Source organism: Cetorhinus maximus, chromosome 10 (assembly GCF_964194155.1).
Source record: "Cetorhinus maximus chromosome 10, sCetMax3.hap1.1, whole genome shotgun sequence".
NCBI lineage: Eukaryota > Metazoa > Chordata > Chondrichthyes > Lamniformes > Cetorhinidae > Cetorhinus > Cetorhinus maximus.
Genome location: NC_135888.1, coordinates 133656690 through 133671934, shown reverse-complemented (window position 1 = coordinate 133671934; position 15245 = coordinate 133656690). Strand labels below are relative to the sequence as shown.

Sequence of the window (15245 nt, the reverse complement as noted above, 5' to 3'; positions counted from 1 at the left end):
GGGGGCGAGGCAGTGGCGATGTGGTAGTGTCACTGGACGACTAATACAGAGGCCCAGGCTAATGCCCTGGGGACATGGGTTCAAATCCCACCATGGCAAATTCAATTAATAAATCTGGAATATAAAACTCGTCTCAGTAATGGTGACCATGACATCTATCCTTTGATTATAAACCCATCTGGTTCACTAATGCCCTTTAGGGAAGGAAATCCTCCATCCTTACCTGGTCTGGGCCTACGTGTGACTCCAGACCCACAGCAGTGTGGTTGACTCTTAACTGCCCTCCGAAATGGCTGAGCAAGCCACTCAGTTCAAGGGCAATTAGGGATGGGCAACAAGTGCTGGCCCTGCCAGCAATGTCCACGTCCCAGGAAAGAATAAAGGAAAAAAAGATCAAAGGGTAGTGGAATTATGGAGGAACTTCGCAAACCTCTAGTTAATTATATTTTGCACACCAACTTGATTTTTATTGATGTTAATAATGCAATATGGAGAAACATTGTTATGCAGCAAGTTGTTGGGATCTGGAATGCACTGCCTGAAAGTGTGGTGGAAGCAGATTCAACGTTAACTTTCAATGGCAAATGGGACAACTACAAGAAGTGGAATATTTGCAGGGTTATGGAGAAAGGGCAGGGTAGGTGGGATTAATTAGACAGCTCTTTTAAAGAGCTGGCACAGGCACAATGGGCCAAATGGCCTCCTTCATTGTTGTAATTTTCTGTGTCGTTGAGGACAGATATTCATGTACATTGATCATGGAGCAATAGTTTATGCAAAACCTAAACCTACACCATTAGATTTAAAAGAAAGAACCCTGCCATTGACTCAACCCGTTCGTCCAATGTGTTACTCCAACTTAACGGGTTATACTGCTGCCTGCCCGTATGGGGATTGGGAGGAAAAATATCGCCTGCGGGAGGAGATTTGGCTCGCTGAGGTTGAACTTGGTTCAGGGATGCGATGCCCAATCTGCTGTCTTGAGTTTCATCCCACACTGTTGTTTATACTGCGCCATCCGCTCATTGTCCCACTGGGAGTGTAACAGCATCCAGGAACTTCTTTTGGAGGTGCAAACATTTATCGGAGTTGGAGGGGTGAACAGGTACATTGATCATTGAAGATGGCAAGACAGGGTGAGAGCGTGGTTAATAAAGCATTTGGTATCCTGGGCTTTATTAATAGGAGCATAGAGTACAAGAGCAAGGAGGTTATGTTGAACTAGTTTAAGCCACTAGCTTGGCCTCAGTTGGAGTATTGTGTCCAGTTCTGGGCGCCGCACTTTAGGAAGGTTGTGAAGGCTTTGGAGAGAGTGTAGAAAAGATTCACAAGAATGGTTCCAGGGATGAGGAACCTCTGTTATGAAGATAAATTGGAGAAGTTGGGACTGTTTTCCTTGGAGAAAAGAAAGCTGAGCAGAGATTTGATAGAGATATTAAAAATCACGAGGGGTCCGGACAGATTAGATAGGGGGAAACTGTTCCCACTCGTGAAAGGATCGAGAATGAGAGGACACAGATTTAAAGTAATTAGTAAAAGAAGCAAAAGTGAGATGAGGGAAAACTTTTTCACACAGTGAGTGGTTAGAGTCTGGGGTGCATTACCTGAGAGTGTGGTGGAGGCAGATTAATCTGAAGCTTTCAACAGGGAGTTAGACTGTTACATTCAAAAGGAAGAAGGCGGGGGGATTGGCACTAGGTGAGTTACTCGTTTGGAGAGCCGGTGAAGACAGGATGGGCCAATTGGCCTCCTGCACTGTAATAGTTCTGTGATTCTACGTTGGGGGTAGTTCTGAGATTTAGTGAGGATTCAAATTCATATCAAAGTAAAATTTTCTTCTAAACTGCTAACCATCCCTACTGCTCCCCTATCCCTAGGAAAGAGAAGGCTGAGGGATGACCTGGTAAGAGGTTTTTAAATTTATGAAAAGGTTTGAAAGGCTAGGTGTGAAGATGATGTTCTCACTTGTTGGGGAGACCCAAACTAGGGGCCATCAAAATCGGACAATCGCTCATAAATCCCAGAGGGAACTCAGAAGGAACTTCTTTACCCCGAGAACGATGAGATTGTGAAACTCACTGCCGCAGGGAGTGGATAAGGTGAATAGTATAGAAGCTGGATTAAACATGTGAGGGAGGAAGGATATGTTGAGGAGTGGGAGGAGGCTCGTATGCACCATAAATGCTAGCATTTTCCCGTTGGGCAGAATGGCCCAATTCTGTGTTCTAGCCCTGATGTAAATTGATACCGATTGCTTTTGTTTTTACAGAGGGGAGCTGCTGCTCTGGGATCTGACTAAGTCAGGGAAGCAGAAATGGACACTGCTGGGGTCATCGTCGGAAGGACAGAACCACAGCAGGATTGTCTTCAACTTGAGTTCGGTCTCCCTCCAGGATAACAGTGAGCTGCTGCTCTCCACTTCAATGGACCGGGATGTGAGTTCTTCGAATCATTTTGAAACCTGCTCCACTTGCCCTCCCCCTCACTGTGAATGCAGTTATTTCCAGATGTGTCATACTGTGAGCAAGCATTCCAGCCACTTTATACACCTGCAATCTTAATAGATAATACGTTCAGTTTGTTATACGGCCCCCTTGCCACCTACCCTGACCATCCTTCACTGCCAGCTGTTTATACCAGGCAAAGGGCACCAACCGTTTGCCATCACTATTGGAATCAATTAACATCAGTTCTGTTTGTAACATATTAAACCCACTGACTATTTTCAGCAGTTCCTCTTTAACAGGAACGCTGTCAGCTCTGGTTTATTGTCCGTCTCTCTCTGTCTGCCCCTCTCTCTCTCAAATTTGAGCCCATCCAATCAGAGACTGGAGTTTTTTTTTCCACTTGTGGGCTTTGCTGGTTATGCCAGCATTTATTGCCCATCCCTAATTGCCCTTGAGAAGGCGGTGGTGAGATGCCACCTTGAACCGCTGCAGTCCATGTGGTGTAGGTGCACCCACAGTGCTGTCAGGGAGGGAGTTCCAGGATTTTGACCCAGTGAAGGAACGGCGATATATTCCCAAGTCAGGATGGTGAGTCGTTTGGAGGGGAACTTCCAGGTGGTGGTGGTGGTGTTCCCTTGTGTCTGCTGCCCTTGTCCTTCTAGATGGTAGTGGTAATGTGTTTGGAAGGTGCTGCTTAAGGAGCCTTGGTGAGTTCCTGCAGTGCATCTTGTAAATGGTACACACTGCTACCACTGTGCATCGGTGGTGGAGAGAGTCAATGTTTGTGGATGTGGTACCAATCAAGCGGGCTGCTTTGTCCTGGATGATGTTGAGCTTCTTGAGTGTTGTGGGAGCTGCACTCATCCAGGCGCAAGTGGAGAGTATTCCATCATACTCCTGACTTATGTCTTGTAGATGGTGGACAGGCTTTGGGAGTCAGGGGATGAGTTACTTGCTGCAGGATTCCTATGACAGGGAATAAGGAAATGGCAGAGAAACTAAACAAATACTTTGTGTGTCTGACTTCACAGAGGAAGATACAAAAAAACCTCCCTGAAATACTGAAGAATCGAGGGACTAGAGGGAATGAGAAACTGAGTGAAATTAGTTAAAAGCAAAATACCGTGGATGCAGGAAATCTGAAATAAAAACAGAAAATGCTGGCAAAACTCAGCAGATCTGGCAGCATCTGTGGAGAGAGAAACAGAGTTAACGTTTCGAGTCCATATGACTTCTTCAGAGCTAAAGAGAAATAGAAATGTGATGGATTTTATACTGTTTAAGAGGGGGTGGAGCAGGTGAGGCAGAAATGGTCAGGGATATGTGGGAGCTCAGGAGAGATTGACAAAGGTGTCATGGACTCAAGACAAAGGTAGTATTAATGTTAGTGTTAAAGACTAAAGAAGGTGCTGATAGTGGCATAAAGGTAAGCTAGCAGAAAGTGTTAATCGGGGCACAAGGGTGAGCACTGTGTGAAAGCACAGCATAGAAACAAGTGACAGGCCTTATGGGGGGGATGTTTGGGGAAAAAGATTTTAAAAAAAGAAATAAATAAAAATAATAAATTTTAAAAATGACTAAAAAAGTGACAAAGATGGAGGAGAGAATTCACGGTCTGAAGTTGTTGAACTCAATGTTAAATCCTGAAGGCTGTGAAGTACTTAATCGGAAGATGAGGTGCTGTTCCTCCAGTTTACGTTGGGCTTCACTGGAACATTGCAGCAGGCCAAGGGCAGACATGGGCTTAAGAGCAAGGTGATGTGCTGAAATGAAAGAAATTATTATTAGTCAAAAAGTCGTACTGGAGAGTTTAATGGGGCTTAAAGTGGATAAATCCCCTGGACCTGATGATGTACACCCCACAGTGTTGAAGGAGATGGCTGCAGAGACAGCAGATACATTGGTGGTCATCTTCCAAAATACCATAGGTTCTGGAATGGTTCCTGCAGATTGGAAGGTAGCAAATGTAACTCCACTAATGGAGAAAGGAGGGAGAGAGAAAACAGGGAACTACAGACTGTTAGCCTCACATCAGTGGTAGGGAAAATACGGGAATGTAATGTAAAGGACGCGACGCTTAGAAAATAATGGTATGTTTGGGCAGAGTCAACATGGATTTATGAAAGGGAAATCAAACAAACCTGTCGGAGTTTTTTGAGGCTGTAACTAGCAGAATAGATAAGGGGGAGCCAGTGCATGTGGTGTATTTGGATTTTCAGAAGGCGTTTGATAAGGTCCCACATAGGAGGTTAGTAACCAAAATTAGAACACGTGGGGTTGAGGGAAATGCACTGGCATGGTTTGAGGATTGGTTAATGGACAGAAAACCGAATAGGAATAGACGGGTCATCCTCCTATTGGCAGGCTGTGACTAGTGGGGTACCGCAAGGATCAGCGCTTGGGTCCCAGCTATTCACAATCTATATCAATAATTGGGATTGTGGAGACCAAATCTAATATTTCCAGGTTTGCTGATGACACAAAACTAGGTGAGAATGTGAATTGTGAGGAGGATGCAAAGGGGATTTAGTCAGATTAAGTCAGTGGGCAAGAACGTGGCAGATGGAACATAATGCGAATACGTGTGAGGTTATCCATTTTGATAGGAAAAACCGAAATGCAGAATATCTTTAAAATGGTGAGAGATTGGGGAGTGTTGATGTCCAAAGGGACCCGGGTCCCCTTGTTCATGAGTCACTGAAAGCTAACAAGCAGGTACAACAAGTAGTTAGGAAGGCAAATGGCATGTTGGCCTTTTATTGCAAGAGGATTTGAGTACAGCAGTAAGGATGTCTTGCTGCAGTTGTACAGAGCCTTGGTGAGACCACACCGAGAATATTGCATAGTTTTGGTCTCCTGACTGAAGAAAGGATATGCTGGCCAGAGAGGGAGTACAACAGACATTCACAGACTGATCCCCAGGGTGGCAGGATTGTCCAAGGAGCGATTGAGGAGACTGGGCCTGTATTCCCTGGAGTTTAGAGGAATGTGAGGCAACCTCATTGAAACATGCAAGATTCTTACAGGGCTCGACAGGGTAGATACAGGAAGAATGTTTCCTCTGGCTGGGGGGAGGGTCTAGGATCAGGGGACACAATCTCAGAATAAGGGCAGACCATCTAGGACTTAGAGGGTGATGAATCTTTGGAATTCTCTGCCCTAGAGTGTGTGGGGGTTCAGTCGTTGAGTATGTTCAAGACAGAAATTGTCTAAAAATCTATCAAAGATGTTAAGAGATTTGGGGATAGTGCAGGAAAATGGTGTCGAGGTAGAACATCAGCCATGATCTAGTTGAATGGCGGAGCAGGCTCGAGGGGCCGAATGGCCTACTGCTCTTAAGTCCTTTGTTTCTCTCTCTGTGTCTGCCTCTGTCTCCATTAAGTTAAAAACCCCATTGACTGCTATTCTCCTGTATCCTAGGTGAAGTGTTGGGAACTGAACACACTTGAGTGTTCCTGGACGCAGCCTACACTTGGTGGTTTTGTCTACAGCTTGGCTTTCTCACCTGTGAACGTCGGCTCACTTGCTATAGGTGTAGGTGATAGTATGATCAGGGTGTGGGACACCTTGTCCCTCCAGAGTTCCTATGACATCAAGACCTTCTGGCAAGGAATCAAATCCAAGGTCACATCTGTAAGTATCTGGCAATTCATCTCTCTCTCTCCACTCTCTCTCTCGCTTTCTCTTTTTAATATACAGGCCCACCAGCATGTGCACACGCCCTGGCACTCATGAACTTAACTCCCAGCTCTGGGCGTATAGCTGCACTGCCTCGTGCATACCTTGGGGGAGTTGAAGGCTAAGGGAGTAAACCCTGATTAAAAAACCTGGAGTGGAGTCCAAAGGCGGACTGATGTCTAAACATGTCATCTTTCTGGCACCTCCTGCAACTGAACCGGTGCTAAGTTTAGTGATCTGCATTCCTTTAGACTCAACCAGGGAGGCCTAGAGGCTGGGTCCTGGGTCCTGATATTTGGGCAGCACAGGGTCTCCATAAATTTTGCCTAGGCTCACACCTGGGAGAGGACACTCCAGTTTTGCTGCAGAGTGTTAGCACAACACAGGAGACTGCGGATACGAGTGATAGGCCCAACTCGATTTGGTGTAGAGATAGTGTAGAGACAGTCTCTGAAGGTGGGAGGTGGGAGGGACATTGTGCCCCACTGGCTGGGTCCCCCCCCAATGGTAAGGTGCTGACCCGCTGCAGTCTATCTGTGTCAACGGGTAATCGGAGCTAAGAATCTCAACGAGTAGATAAAATCCATCGCATCAGGAAAACAAACAAAAAGAAAGAAGATGCCAACTCTTCAATTGGTAAGCAGGAAGGTCGGGGCCGCGTGCGCGGGGAGGTCGGGGCCGCGTGCGCGGGGAGGTCGGGGCCGCGTGCGCGGGGAGGTCGGGGCCGCGTGCGCGGGGAGGTCGGGGCCGCGTGCGCGGGGAGGTCGGGGCCGCGTGCGCGGGGAGGTCGGGGCCGCGTGCGCGGGGAGGTCGGGGCCGCGTGCGCGGGGAGGTCGGGGCCGCGTGCGCGGGGAGGTCGGGGCCGCGTGCGCGGGGAGGTCGGGGCCGCGTGCGCGGGGAGGTCGGGGCCGCGTGCGCGGGGAGGTCGGGGCCGCGTGCGCGGGGAGGTCGGGGCCGCGTGCGCGGGGAGGTCGGGGCCGCGTGCGCGGGGAGGTCGGGGCCGCGTGCGCGGGGAGGTCGGGGCCGCGTGCGCGGGGAGGTCGGGGCCGCGTGCGCGGGGAGGTCGGGGCCGCGTGCGCGGGGAGGTCGGGGCCGCGTGCGCGGGGAGGTCGGGGCCGCGTGCGCGGGGAGGTCGGGGCCGCGTGCGCGGGGAGGTCGGGGCCGCGTGCGCGGGGAGGTCGGGGCCGCGTGCGCGGGGAGGTCGGGGCCGCGTGCGCGGGGAGGTCGGGGCCGCGTGCGCGGGGAGGTCGGGGCCGCGTGCGCGGGGAGGTCGGGGCCGCGTGCGCGGGGAGGTCGGGGCCGCGTGCGCGGGGAGGTCGGGGCCGCGTGCGCGGGGAGGTCGGGGCCGCGTGCGCGGGACTGACGGACGACTTGCAGCTGGTCAATAAAACATGCACGACAGCCGGGATCAACATGGAACCTGGTAGGCTGAACACCGACGTAGCTTCCCCGCAAGAGAGCAGCCTCGCCCTGAGTGGATCACTGAAAGGAAAACATTACACATTCAACTGGCAGGGGAACACTTCAGAGAAACCACGTGAGCGAGGTGTAGGCATCGCTGTGATAGAACACCCCACAAATAGCTCAGAATGTGTTCCCTCCATTCACCTCCAGAGCAAGTTAACCTCTTGGGTATCTATGCTCCAACACTGTGCACCACCACTGAGGCGAAAGACCAGTTTGACACTATATTAACAGCAGAATCCCTAACTCAGGACATCTTTACCTACTGGGGATTTCAACACAAGAGTGGGAGTGGACCATGAGGTATGACCTTCCTGTCTTGGACATTACGGCCTGGGTAAGAAAAATGAGAATGAACAGAGGCTACTTGAGCTTTGCTGCTACCATCAGCTTTGTGTAAATAACACTTCCTTTCTGAACAAACCATTACCACAGGGTGTGCTGGGGACATCTGGTATTCGGGCATTGGCATCAGTTGGATCCGATCATCACCAGACGCGACTCTCTGAACAGCATTCTCAATGCACACGGCTACCACAGTGCTGACTGTGATGCAGATCACACCTTGGTGTGCACCAGGGCTAGGGTACAAGCCTTGGAAGTGTTTTTCATTCAAAGCAGCAATGCTGTCTTCGTGCCAACATCAGCCATACTGCCTACCCAGATAAAAACCAACAGCTCTTCGACTTGATTGAACAGGCCCTCTCCAGCATTCCCACACAGAGTGCAGAAACGAAATGAAACTTTGAGACACCGTCTACAATACCACACTCTCGATATATGGGAAGTAGGAGGAAAAGATGTTGGCTGGTCTGAGGCTGAAATCACTGATGAAACCCGTCACTGAAACCAAACAGTCGGCTCTCGTTCGAGTGAGATTCGAGTGAAAGCACTAAGACCCACTCAAAGTAAAGTCCAGCAGACTGATCGGCGGTACGCCTGTGACTACTGGTTAGAGCTCTGCCAGAAATATCCAGATATCCTTTGAGACAGGGAATGCTGGGATGGGATGGGATCAAAAAGACAACAGGTCCATCAGCATAGAAAACGGCTCCGTTGAAAACAAAGGTGGTGAGTGCGGTAATCGTCGACTGCAATAAGCAGTTGGAGAGATGGGTGCAACGCTACCTCGAGTTGTAATCTGGGGAGAGTCACTGTCACTGAGGAAGCTCTAGACACCATAGGAAGCCTGCCTGACATGGCAGAGCTGGGTATTGAACCTACGGTGGAGGAGCTGAGTAAAGCTATTGACTCGCTTGCCTTGGGCACAGCTCCAGATGTTGCTTCTACCAATGGACTGAATTCCAAGAGAAAATCAAGGAGTCCGAAAGAGCCCTTTGTGGAATACCAGTCCCACCAGTCAGAACCACCAGTCTTAACATTGAGCAGCCCTCTGGCTTTCTGGCAATAGGACATGCTCTCCGAATTTTACAACTTAATGTTGAGGGATTGTCGGTCGGCAAGCGAAACCTCATTGGAGTGTTGGGTGCCATCCATCGACATCCTTTGCCTACAGGAGACTCATACTGGAACTGAAGATGCAGATCCTTATTACATCAAAGGCTTTGATCTACTGTGCTAACTCCCCTCATGCTAAACACAGTCATGCCACCTATGTCTGACCCAACATTGCAGCTGTGACACAATTCGGGTCAGCAGCTTCCATGTCGTAAAGGTGTATGAGTCTTCGAGTGCCAGGTGGGAATTGCAAGTCCTGCCACTACTGTCTCATCCAGCTACCTCCATGGGAGACTTCAGCAGCCACCTGGGGTTAGTCAGCGCCAGTGATGGTGAACAGCTCCTAGACTGGGCCTCCAGAAACAACCTCACCCTGATCAACAACCCCGAGCAACGAGGAACATTCTATTCATGCAAATGGGGTTGGAATTTCTCATCTGACCTGTGCTGGGTCAGTTCCCTTGAAGGTCACCCCCAACCAGCTCTGGGTGACTTCCCACAGAGTCAACACAGACCATCGCTCACTCACATTGGTCTTTACACTGTTGATGACTGGAAGGCAAAGAAGATGCGATGGAACTTGTGTCAAGCAAATTGGCCAAAAATATAGTGAGACCTTGGACCACATCATTGTAACTAAATCTATTCATCATCTACCTGTGGGATCACCGTACAACCACTTTTGTAGTGCCATTCACAAAGCGGTTTGCACAGCCATTCCTCGTGGCTATCGACCCATCTACATCCCATCTGTTGATGCAGAGAGCGCAGAACCCCTCAAGGGATCTGCGTCATCTGGTGACCCTGATCTAACAGACCACCTCATTGAGCCTCTCAATGCTGCTCGCCAGTTGGGAGGAAAGGACAGCAGGACTCCATTTCGCTCTTTCCAGTTGGGAACACTGGAGCCTGATTCGCCATCTTGGAGCAGCCCAAAAATCTCCCACACTAAATCGCCCGTCAGTCACCCCCGAGCCAAGTTGGCAGTCGTCTGCTTCACGTGGTGAAGGCACCGATGGAAAATAAAATAAAACTCATCACCTGAAGAAAGGTTGGATAGATTTGGGTTGCTTTCGTTGGAGCAGAGAAGACTTAGGGCCGACCTGATCGAGGTGTACAAGATTATGAGGGGCATGGACAGGGTGGATAGGGAGCAGCTGTTCCCCTTAGTTGAAGGGTCAGCCACAAGGGGGCATAAGTTCAAGGTGAGGGGCAGGAGGTTACGGGGGGGATGTGAGGAAAAACCTTTTTACCCAGAGGGTGGTGACGGTCTGGAATGCGCTTCCTGGGAGGATGTTGGAGGCGGGTTGCCTCACATCCTTTTAAAAAGTACCTGGATGAGCACTTGGCACGTCATAACATTCAAGGCTATGGGCCAAGTGCTGGTAAATGGGATTAGGTAGTTAGGTCAGGTGTTTCTCACGTGTCGGTGCAGACTCGATGGGCCGAAGGGCCTCTTCTGCACTGTGTGATTCTGTGACCTGTAACGAACTGATGAAACAACTCCAGCGACATGGAGAATGTGGGAGTCCTGATCTCTTCGAGATCACAGAACTGGAGAAAGCATTAAGGGGCCTGAAGTGTGGCAAAGCAGCGGGATGTGACAACATCGCACCAGAATCCCTGAAACAACTCAGGCCCCTGTGCTCAGGCCTGGCTGACGTCAGTTCTACATAAGAATCGTCAGCTCAAACTCCCTCCTGAAGATGTGGATGTGGTAAAAATCATTGCCATGCCCAAACCTGGAAAAGATCCCACACTGGCAGACAGTTATGGACGATTTCACTACTCTGTGTGCTTCAAGATCTTTGAGCGTCTTATCCTGCAACGCACATCTCCGGAAGTAGAGACCATCTTTCATGTCAGCCAAACTGGTGTCCGTAAGGGATGCAGCACGTGTGATCAAGTTCTGGCACTCACCACCTCCATCGAAATAGCTTCCAAAGGAACCTGAAGACAGGCATGGTGCTGCCTGTGATATAGTGTGGTGCACTGACCTGCTCCTCAACATGCCCAGAGCGCTTCCAACCTGGGTCAGGACAGCTGTTGGAACACCCCTTCACCACAGACGACTCAGAGCCCACCTTGGACAAGGGAGAAGTGCATGGAGAGTACAGGCCAATGTACTCCCACAGGGCTCAGTGCTAATCCCAATGCTGTTCAACGTACATACAACTGACCTGCCAAGAGTCACATGCTGATGATATCTGTTGTGTCCCTCCAACTCCATTCTGCTCTCCAGACCAGGCCCTTAACGAAAATGTTACAAAGCTGATGATCTATGCAGCACATGGCGTCTCACGTTAAATCTCTCTCAAACCATATCCAGAGCATTCCAACTCTACAGTGCCAGGGCCAAAACAGAATTGCACATCGTGTATATGGGCAGAGACTAAAGCACGACCCCAACCCAACATACTTGGGAGTGACTCTAGTCAGGACTTTGTCCTTTCTGGAACATTTGAAGAAAACAGCAGCAAAGATCAAAACCAGATGCAACTTATTAACCAAACTTGCCGGATCTACTTGGGGAGCTGCTGCCACAACACTCTGGACCTCAGCACCTGCCCTCTCAGACTCCGCAGCAGAGTGCTGTGCGCCTGCCTGGCAAAGGGCATCATACACACACATCTTGTGGACATTCAATTGAATGCAACAATGCGCATCATAACTGAAACCCTCCATTCAACACCCCTCCCCCGGCTTCCTGTCCTCACAAACATTAGCCCCCACGCATCCGCCACTGACTGACAGAAACACTCGAGTTTGTTGAAAGCATTTGTGCTGCACCTCACTTACCTCTCCGTGATGACCTGTTCAACCCACCTACTGCCCGCCTGCCATCTCGGCGCCCCATATGGATCACCCTTCCTGAGCAAGGTCTACCAGCAGACATCCTTTGGATTAAGGAATGGGAAACACGGGAAGTCACTAACAAGTTCCTTATGACAAACCCATCTGTCGAATGGCAGGTTTTGAGCTACCACAGTGAGAGGGGTCCTTGCTGAATCGGTTCAGGACAGGCCAGGGTCCCTGTGCCACTGGGGTCCCAGTACAAACCCCTCATCCACTTGTGGAGAGGCGCAAGCAATGCTGCACATTACTGAGGAGTGTCCCCTCTACAGACTAAGTGGCAGTCTAATCACCTTCGTCTCCTCATTTGCTGAGTTTATCGCTTGACTTCGGAGATTTACATTCGTTAAATAAAATCATCTGCAGAGGCTGTTTACTTCCATACCAGAACTGACGGAAGGCTGTTCAGCCTTGTTCAAGTGTGTCAAATCCTCATCAGAGCGCTGCTGTACGCCGATGACGCTGCATCAGCATTTCCGCACCGCGGAACACCTTCAGCGGCAAAGGGACAGACTTTCTCACGCCTGTGAAGAGTTTGACCATCGGCATCAGGAAGACCAATGTCATGATCCAGGATGTTGCCATACATCAGCATTGACAATGCGACTTTGGAGCTGGTTGTTAGCTTCACAAATCCAGGATCCACAATCACCAGCAATCTGTCACTTGATACTGAAACAGCAGACGCATCACAGAAGCTGCAGCTGTGATGTCCAGGCTGAGTAAGAGCGTATGGATCAACAGCAACCAGACTGAGAACACACAACTGTGAGACTACCAAGCCTGCGTCCACAGTGCATTCCTCTACAGTGGTGAGACCTGGACAACATAGACTAAGCAGGAGAAAAGGCTGAACAGTTTCCACCTTCACTGTCTTGGACGTATCCTTGACATCCCTTGGCAGGACAAGGACACCAACTCCGAGATCCTGGAGGATGCCAACTCCATCAACATCCACTCATTGCAAAACCAACTCCATCTGCACTGGCTCGTCCACATTAATCAGCTGGGATGTCAGCCGTATATCCAATGACCTTCTGTACGTCCAACTGGCCACTGGGTCAGAACCTCTTGGGCAACCATACCTCTGCTACCAGGACACCTACAGGTGACATATGAAGATGGCGGACATGGACACGGACACTCACTGACCGCCGTGGTCTCTGGAGGCTGACTGTTTGTTTGTTTGTTTGTTTGTTTGGAAGGGCATTGGAAGGGGCGATCAGGAATGTAAGCTCAGCTGGCCGAGAAGAGGGTCCAGAGGAAATAAAGGGCAGCGAGTCATGCACCTCCTCAGCCCACTGTCTCCCTCTGCGGCAAATGCCATTCCGGAGTAGGGGGGCTCCCAAACCAGACCAGGTGATGTTTAACACAAGTTGACCACCATGGCACAAATCATCGTCTTACGAGACAGAAGGCAGAGAGGGTATAGAGAAACTTTATGAAGATGTTGCCAGGATTGGAATATCTCAGCAATGAGGGGAGATTGGAGAGGCAGTTTTCTTTGGAGCAGACTAGGCTGAGAGGGGAGATTGATTTGAATTGTATAAAATTATAAGGGGCCTCGATAGAGTGGATAGGAAGGACCTAATCCCAATGAGCAGAAAGATCAATAGCCAATGGGGTCATAGATTTAAAGTGTCTGGTTTAAGGATTAGAGGGGAGTTAAGTAATTTTTTTCACCCAGAGGCTGGTGGGTGTCTGGAATTTGCTGTCTGAAAGGGTGGTAGAGGCAGAAACCATTAATGCATTTAAAAAAACAATTGGATATGCAGTTGGAGTGCTGTAATCTACCAAGAGCGATTTAGGCTGGATGGGTGCTTTTTCCTGTCTGCATGGACTTGATGGGCTGAATGGCTTCCTCTGTGCCGCAGATTTCTGTGATTCTATAGCTCTGTACCTCCACCTTAGCAGCCGAATATATTACATTCTATCCTACGTGCTAAATCGGAGGAGGCCGTTCGGCCCATCGTGCCTGTGTTGGCTCTTCGAACGAGCTATTCAATCAGTTCCACTCCCCTGCTCTTTCCCTGCAGCCTGCAATCTTTTTTTTTCCCTTTCGAGTGTTTATCCAATTCCTTTTTGCAACTTATTGTAGAGTCTGCTTCCACTGCCCCTTTCAGGCAGCGCAATCCAGCTCACCCTGTTTTAAAAAGAAAAATTCTCCTGTTGCTTCTGGCTCTTTTGCAAATAAATTTAAACCTGTGTTCTCTGGTGACCAACCCTCCTGCCAGCGAAAAGACTTCTTTCTCATTTGCTCCACTGAAACCCTTTATGGCTTTAAATATTTTTATAAAATCTCCTCTGCTTTAAGGCAAACAGCCCCAGCTTCTCGAGTCTCTCCATATAACTGAAGTCCTCTCATCCTGCATTTCATTTTAGTAGTGATAGGGGTGACAGTGGTGTCGTGGTAACGTCACTGGACTGGTAATCTGGATCCCAGGCTAGTGCACCGGGGATACGGGTTCAAATCCCACCACGGCAACTGCTAATCAATTAATAAATCTGGTGACCATGACAACCATCATTCATTGTCGTAAAAACGCATCTGGCTCAGTAATGTCCTATTAGGGAAGGAAATCTGCCATCCTTACCCGGTCTGGCCTGTGAGTGACTCCAGACCCAGACACTTAACTGCCCTCTGAATTGCCGGAGTAAACATTTCAGTTCAAGGGCAGTTAGGGGTGGGCAGCAACCCTGGGCCTTGCCAGCGACGCCCACATCCCCATGAAAGAATAAAACTCTCTTTATTCGTTATGTTTCTGTTTGCTGCAGTTATGTTGGCATCCGACGAAGGAGGGCACGTTGGCATTTGGAACCGACGATGGCAAAGTTGGCATTTTTGAAATCTATTCAAACAAGTAAGTAAAAGAGCTTGAATCAGGAGGTTGTGGGTTCAAGTCCCACTCCAGGACTTGAATATAAAAATCCAGGCTGACAGTCCCAGCTCAATACTACAGGAGTGCTGCACTGTCGGAGGCGCAGTCCTTTCACCGAGACATTAAACCGAGGTCCTCTTCTTCCCTCAGATTGGCTACATGATCTGAGATTGTTTGTAGAAGAGCAGGAAAGTTCTTCCTGATGTCCTGGCCAATATTTGTCCTTCAACCAGCACCACTTTTAAAAAAAATAGCCTTTTGGTCGTACAGAACTTAAATATTGCTGGAAAAATAGATATGTCTAAGCTGTTCGTCTTGCACTCATCAGGGCAATTTACAAGAACACCAAGATAAGGGAAAACAACAATTTATACTGTGTGAAGAGAGTGCTGATTGGTTCGCAAGTGGACTCTGATTGGTAGAGGTGTTGCCATGGAGGATGCACCATTGATGGTGACTGGCAGTT

The 15245-nt window shown here is 49.3% G+C and overlaps 1 protein-coding gene across 1 annotated transcript in view; it reads left to right on the top strand.

Annotated features, from left to right (window-relative positions):
* gemin5 (gem (nuclear organelle) associated protein 5) overlaps nt 1-15245 on the top strand; it is a 75380-nt gene that overhangs the window by 15388 nt on the left and 44747 nt on the right. Inside the window, exons 7-9 of the mRNA XM_078551189.1 lie at nt 2270-2435; nt 5868-6080; nt 14676-14761. Coding sequence (XP_078407315.1) covers nt 2270-2435; nt 5868-6080; nt 14676-14761 — 465 coding nt within the window. The remainder of the gene's footprint in view (nt 1-2269; nt 2436-5867; nt 6081-14675; nt 14762-15245) is intronic.